At 51.2% G+C, this 6,592-nt stretch overlaps 1 protein-coding gene across 1 annotated transcript in view; it reads left to right on the forward strand.

Annotated features, from left to right (window-relative positions):
* Nucleotides 1–6,200: 6,200 nt before the first annotated feature.
* The window catches only part of LOC311315724 (angiopoietin-2), a gene marked incomplete at its 5' end in the record, with an annotated part of 7,940 nt that continues 7,548 nt past the window's right edge, over nt 6,201–6,592 (forward strand). The window contains one exon of the mRNA XM_084446428.1: nt 6,201–6,592. This exon is cut by the window's right edge and continues 46 nt beyond it. Coding sequence (XP_084302554.1) covers nt 6,201–6,592 — 392 coding nt within the window.

A 6,592-nucleotide genomic window follows, 5' to 3' on the forward strand; every position in this document is an offset into this window, starting at 1 on the left:
TATGCTACGTTTTTTCGTCGTTTATTTCGCCAATATGCGAATATGCAATATGCTTTGAAGCTTCAGAGACCGCCACCACCACAGAAGAAGACTACCTCGGAAAAATAATTTCACTCAGACAGAACGCGTCTAAATAAGTTATTTAATGGTAGCGCCGAGGCTTCAAAACCCAGCATTTGTTTAAATAGACCCTTTTGCTTAGTTAAGTGAAGTTTCATGTTTATCTGACACTTGTGAATATGATCGCCTCTCCTAAATAGGCCGACACGGATTTATTTTTACGGCGAAGTGAATGGAGCTGGAAAGGACTGTTGTCTGGCATGAGCGAGCGTAATGTGACAACAGGACTGAGAAGGGCTAAACCATTGTATATGATCACAAGTAACCTTAAAACAGGGCTCAACATGCATTTTCCCTTTACTACTCCTTTAAGCTATTTGTTCCGATGTTTGAACCCCACAGGTATCTACAGCTAACTAATGTGGCTAACGTTAGCCTACATAAATGGAAAACAAGCGTCAGATTAAATATATAAACGGGTTCTTTTGATAAACTGGCCACATTATGGGAATCTACATGGTCACTTTCTCGCCTGAAAACATATTCAAACTTCATAAAGTGACATATTAACAGTCAAGGAGACAAAATTGCTCTCCAAAATTGCTCTTTTGGTCAGAGCAGTGGAGCGGGCGCATGGGATTGTGGGATATCTTGACCAACAAAGGATACATCTATGCTGCCTTCAAAATCTGCCCAGTCGGAGACACCTCAGCAGGCAGCATGTTTGTAAATATTCGATTGGGACATGACTTGAGGACTCCCTGCCTCCAAATACTGCCTGAATAGGCAGCATTTTAGCCATTTGGGACACAGCCAGTGAGAACAGTTTGGAGTGACCATGCCTGAGATCTCCTGCCTGGCCATGGGATTTCATGCTGAAAGAATAGGTTTGGTTAAGGCTAGGGTCTGGATGATTTCATGCTGAAAGGACAGGTTTGGTTAAGGCTAGGGTCTGGATGAGGGTCTGGATGATTTCATGCTGAAAGGACAGGTTTGGTTAAGGCTAGGGTCTGGATGAGGGTCTGGATGATTTCATGTTGAAAGGACAGGTTTGGTTAAGGCTAGGGTCTGGATGAGGGTCTGGATGATTTGATGCTAGGATACGTGATGGGAACTACAGAGGGTAGGCGGTGGTCTAGATGGAATCGTCACAATGTGTGTGTGCGTGTATTTGTATGTGTGTGTGCGTGCGTGTATTTGTATGTGTGTGTGCGTGCGTGTATTTGTGTGTGTGTGTGTGTGTGTGTGTGTGTCTGTGCGTGCATGTATTTGTGTGTGTGTGTGTGTGTGCATGTGTGCTACAGCAGTGTGACACCTTCCTCTCCATCGTATCCTATTAGTAGGGATTAAGGGGATGAGATGTCTGCTGAGAACTGGTCCACTTCTTACACTGTCACTTTCCTCTGCACACACAGACACACACATGACAAATGCACCTCTCACACACACACACACTCACACACACATAAACAAATACTGGTTCTCAAATTTCAATGAGGATACATTCCAACTCAACCACTGACACACAGCAAGGTAGGAAAACTTGTTTTATTGGTTATGAACAATGGTTGACCTGCATCGTCTCTGCATGTCTGTGTTGGTGTGTGCGCGCACGTGTGTGTGTGTTGCAAGAGTTGCAGAGTTCAAAATTGTGGTGCAGCCTATCTGTTTGAGTGACCTGTGTATGTTTTTGTGTGTGTGTGTGTGTGTTTGTAGCCCCTATACCTGTGTTTACATGTGTGTGTTCTGCAGATTTGTGTACTGTCAGATAATTTAGATCACTGGCTCCTAAAATAATGTGTTCTGTTAAATGTGAGGAGTGTGTGTGCACGTGTGTGTGTGCTCCAACAACAACTAACAAAACCTCCAAAGTAGCAACCAATTTAGTTTGGTGTGTGGCATGAGTCATGATAAGCAATCCCCTCTCTAAGACATCCTATAAACAACATCTGCCAATCATTGACCATGCAGTCACCATGGTTACATTATTAACTGACAGGTCAATCCTTCTGACTCTGCGTGTCCTCAGACCTGGCCTGACCCAGTAGGGAAGACGGTACCACTGTACTCTGGAGTCAGTCTCTAAACGAAACTAGAGACTGAAGACATTCGTCCAGATGTCATCTCTAAAAGTGGGTGGGAATCATTTGAGAGATTGAAAAAAAAGGTTTGTTTGGATCATTTCCAGTAAAGGCGGGTCTTTCACCCTATTTGAGATGTAGGCAGTGGCTCTGATCGGTAGTGTTGGTTTTTGGCGACGATTTTCAATGGAAATGTCTCCAGACTTTCGGAGGTGGAGATCTCGAAAGTCTGGTGTCGTGAGACTACAGTAGAACAGAACTCAGCGGACATGACACGGCAGTCCTGAGAACCGTGAGACCTGCCGATGGAGAGCTCTGGTTTCAGCCTGCTGGGGTCAGTTACAGGAACAGGACTTTGGACTGGATCAATCTGTAACCTGTAACTGTGGCTAGCTGTGCTACTGGGTGTGTCTACTTCCTGGATCACTAGATAACTCATCTACCATTTATGAGAGGGAGAGAGAGAGAGAGAGAAAGATGGAGGGAGAGAAAAAGAGGGAGAGAGAAGGAAGGAAGGGAAAGAGAGGGGGAGGGAGAGAGACAGAGGGAGAGAGAGGGTAATAGTGATTGGAGAGGAGATTAGGTTAGTCCAGAAGGGATTGGGTTAAACATCAATAGGGTTGGGGCTGTGACGTCTGGCAGGGTCAAACAGAGTCCTCTTATAGGAGCAGTTCCGGCTGTTCCAGCCAATGAGAGGCTGACTCTGGGTGTGTGTGTTGTGATCTCCTGATCTGATGTGTGATGAGTCCATAATGAGATTCACCTGGAGAGGACGTCTCCTGAGACACACGGGGAGAGAGAGGGAAGGGGAGGGTTGGACTGGAGGTATGGAGGGAAGAGAGAGGGGAGGGGAGGGTTGGATTGGAGGTGTGGAGGGAAGATAGAGGGAAGGGGAGGGCTGGACTGGAGGTATGGTGGGAAGAGAGAGGGAAGGGGAGGGTTGAATTGAAGGTGTGGAGGGAAGAGAGAGGGAAGGGGAGGGTTGGATTGGAAGTGTGGAGGGAAGAGAGAGGGAAGGGGAGGGCTGGATTGGAGGTGTGGAGGGAAGAGAGAGGGGAGGGTTGGATTGGAGGTGTGGAAGGAAGAGAGAGGGGAGGGTTGGATTGGAGGTGTGGAGGGAAGAGCGAGGGAAGGGGAGGGTTGGATTGGAGGTGTGGAAGGAAGAGAGAGGGAAGGGGAGGGCTGGATTGGAGGTGTGGAGGGAAGAGAGAGGGAAGGGGAGGGTTGGATTAGAGGTGTGGATGGAAGAGAGAGAGAAGGGGAGGGCTGGATTGGAGGTGTGGAGGGAAGAGAGAGAGAAGGGTAGGGTTGGATTGGAGGTGTGGAGGGAAGAGAGAGGGAAGGGGAGGGTTGGAGGTGTGGAGAGAAGATAGAGGGAAGGGGAGGGTTGGATTGGAGGTGTGGAAGGAAGAGAGAGGGAAGGGGAGGGTTGGATTGGAGGTGTGGAAGGAAGAGAGAGGGAAGGGGAGGGTTGGATTGGAGGTGTGGAAGGAAGAGAGAGGGAAGGGGAGGGTTGGATTGGAGGTGTGGAAGGAAGAGAGAGGGGAGGGTTGGATTGGAGGTGTGGAAGGAAGAGAGAGGGAAGGGGAGGGTTGGATTGTAGGTGTGGTATGAAGAGAGAGGGAAGGGGAGGGTTGGATTGGAGGTGTGGAGGGAAGAGAGAGGTAAGGGGAGGGTTGGATTGGAGGTGTGGAGGGAAGAGAGAGGGGAGGGGAGGGTTGGATTGGAGGTGTGGAGGGAAGAGAGAGGTAAGGGGAGGGTTGGATTGGAGGTGTGGAGGGAAGAGAGAGGGGAGGGGAGGGTTGGATTGGAGGTGTGGAGGGAAGAGAGAGGTAAGGGGAGGGTTGGATTGGAGGTGTGGAGGGAAGAGAGAGGGGAGGGGAGGGTTGGATTGGAGGTGTGGAGGGAAGAGAGAGGTAAGGGGAGGGTTGGATTGGAGGTGTGGAGGGAAGAGAGAGGGGAGGGGAGGGTTGGATTGGAGGTGTGGAAGGAAGAGAGAGGGAAGGAGAGGGTTGGATTGGAGGTGTGGAAGGAAGAGAGAGGGAAGGGGAGGGTTGGATTGGAGGTGTGGAGGGAAGAGAGAGGGGAGGGGAGGGTTGGATTGGAGGTGTGGAAGGAAGAGAGAGGGAAGGAGAGGGTTGGATTGGAGGTGTGGAAGGAAGAGAGAGGGAAGGGGAGGGTTGGATTGGAGGTGTGGAGGGAAGAGAGAGGGAAGGGGAGGGTTGGATTGGAGGTGTGGAGGGAAGAGAGAGGTAAGGGGAGGGTTGGATTGGAGGTGTGGAGGGAAGAGAGAGGGGAGGGGAGGGTTGGATTGGAGGTGTGGAGGGAAGAGAGAGGTAAGGGGAGGGTTGGATTGGAGGTGTGGAGGGAAGAGAGAGGGGAGGGGAGGGTTGGATTGGAGGTGTGGAAGGAAGAGAGAGGGAAGGAGAGGGTTGGATTGGAGGTGTGGAAGGAAGAGAGAGGGAAGGGGAGGGTTGGATTGGAGGTGTGGAAGGAAGAGAGAGGGGAGGGTTGGATTGGAGGTGTGGAAGGAAGAGAGAGGGAAGGGGAGGGTTGGATTGGAGGTGTGGAAGGAAGAGAGAGGGAAGGGGAGGGTTGGATTGGAGGTGTGGAGGGAAGAGGTGTGAGGAGTTGAAAAGCTCACGCCTGTGATTACACATGTAATGGTATGAAAATGTAGTGACCAAAATCATCACAGTTATCAGTATTATCGTGGTATTATAAAATGTGCTGAACATTTTCTAAAACAATACACATACTGAAATAATTTCACTAAGTTTTATATTGAAAACCACAAATAAAATTAGCAGCACTATGCACTTTCTGTTTGCATAAACATTAAAATAATGTGTCTTTGAGAGTGTTGCTAACTTTGGTTGATGCTGGGTAGTATTTCTATGAGTTTTTCAAAGCATGGAAATCAAACATGGTTTTAATGATAATTTTATAGTGATAAATTTAATCAAATTTGATCACGGTTTATCTACTGGTTATTTATCTACTGGTTATTATTACATCCCTAGCTGTGATTGGTGTGTTTGTGCGTGTATTTGAGTGTGTTTTGTTGTGTGTGTGTGTTTGTGCGTGTATTTGCATGTGCTTGGTTGTGTGTGTGTGTGTGTGTGTGTGTATTTGAGTGAGTTTGGCTGTGTGTGTCAGTGTGCATGTCTATCGTGTGTGTTACATTACATAACAGTCATTTAGCAGAAGCTTTTATCCTTTTATCGCTTTGACTCACAACAGTGTGTGTGTTTGTGTGTGTGTGAGGATTGGAGGTGTGGAGGGAAGATAGAGGGAAGGGGAGGGTTGGATTGGAGGTGTGGAGGGAAGAGAGAGGGAAGGGGAGGGTTGGATTGGAGGTGTGGAGGGAAGAGAGAGGGAAGGGGAGGGCTGGATTGGAGGTGTGGAGGGAAGAGAGAGGGAAGGGGAGGGTTGGATTGGAAGTGTGGAGGGAAGAGAGTTTTTGTGCGTGTATTTGCATGTGCTTGGTTGTGTGTGTGTGTGTGTGTGTGTGTGTGTGTATTTGAGTGGGTTTGGCTGTGTGTGTCAGTGTGATTGTCTATCGTGTGTGTGTTACATTACATAACAGTCATTTAGCAGAAGCTTTTATCCTTTTATCGCTTTGACTCACAACAGTGTGTGTGTGTGTGTGTGTACTGTACGTACACACTCTTTTGACCAACTATACAACCTCCCTCCCCAGAGGGCGCTGTGTCAGGGCCATGAGGAGGGCGTGTCTGCCCCACCCCCACCCCGCTGGCCCCCAGGAGCCCCTGCTCTGCCCCGCCCTGCTCTGCCCCGGTCCCTCCAGAGAGCCCCTGCTCTGCCCCGGCCAGCTGCCCCCGCCCAGACGGGCCGCCCAGGGCAGGAGCGTCCCGTTGGCCCTGGGGGGCCTGCATGGGTCCAGCTCCTCCGGGTCCAGCTACCCTCCTGGACTTCTGACCTTCTTCATCTAGACCCACCCTGCGACCGGAGCCCGTCCCCGGGCCCGGAGAGCGCACGGTGTGGTGTGTGTGGCGGTCCGGTTGGACCCGGGACCCCGGACCTGATCAGAGCAGGATGAGGCTGTCTGCCCTACTGGCTGCCGTGTTACTGGCTTCCTGGGCGCCAGGGGCCTCGGCGCCGGACCCACACCGGCACGCCCGGTCAGACTCCGCCCAGCATGCCGCCGAGGAGGAGGCGGAGGAGGCTGAGGGGGGGGAGGGCGGGGCGGGCCGCACCTGGCGCATTGGCAGCGGTCCGATGCAGTGCGGCGAGTACAGCAGCGAGCTGACCGCCGGCGGCCAATGCCGGCTCACCGCCACCCTGCCGCAGCTGGAGGGGGAGGAGCCGGGCCAGCGCTGCCCCGACATGTTCCGCTGCACGGACGAGGTCTCCTACTGGCTCCAGGAGAACCAGGAGAGGAGGCGCCAGCTGGAGGAGCTGAGGGAGAGCGTCTCGGAGCTGCAGGA

This window comes from Borostomias antarcticus, assembly GCF_949987555.1.
Source record: "Borostomias antarcticus genome assembly, chromosome: 12".
NCBI lineage: Eukaryota > Metazoa > Chordata > Actinopteri > Stomiiformes > Stomiidae > Borostomias > Borostomias antarcticus.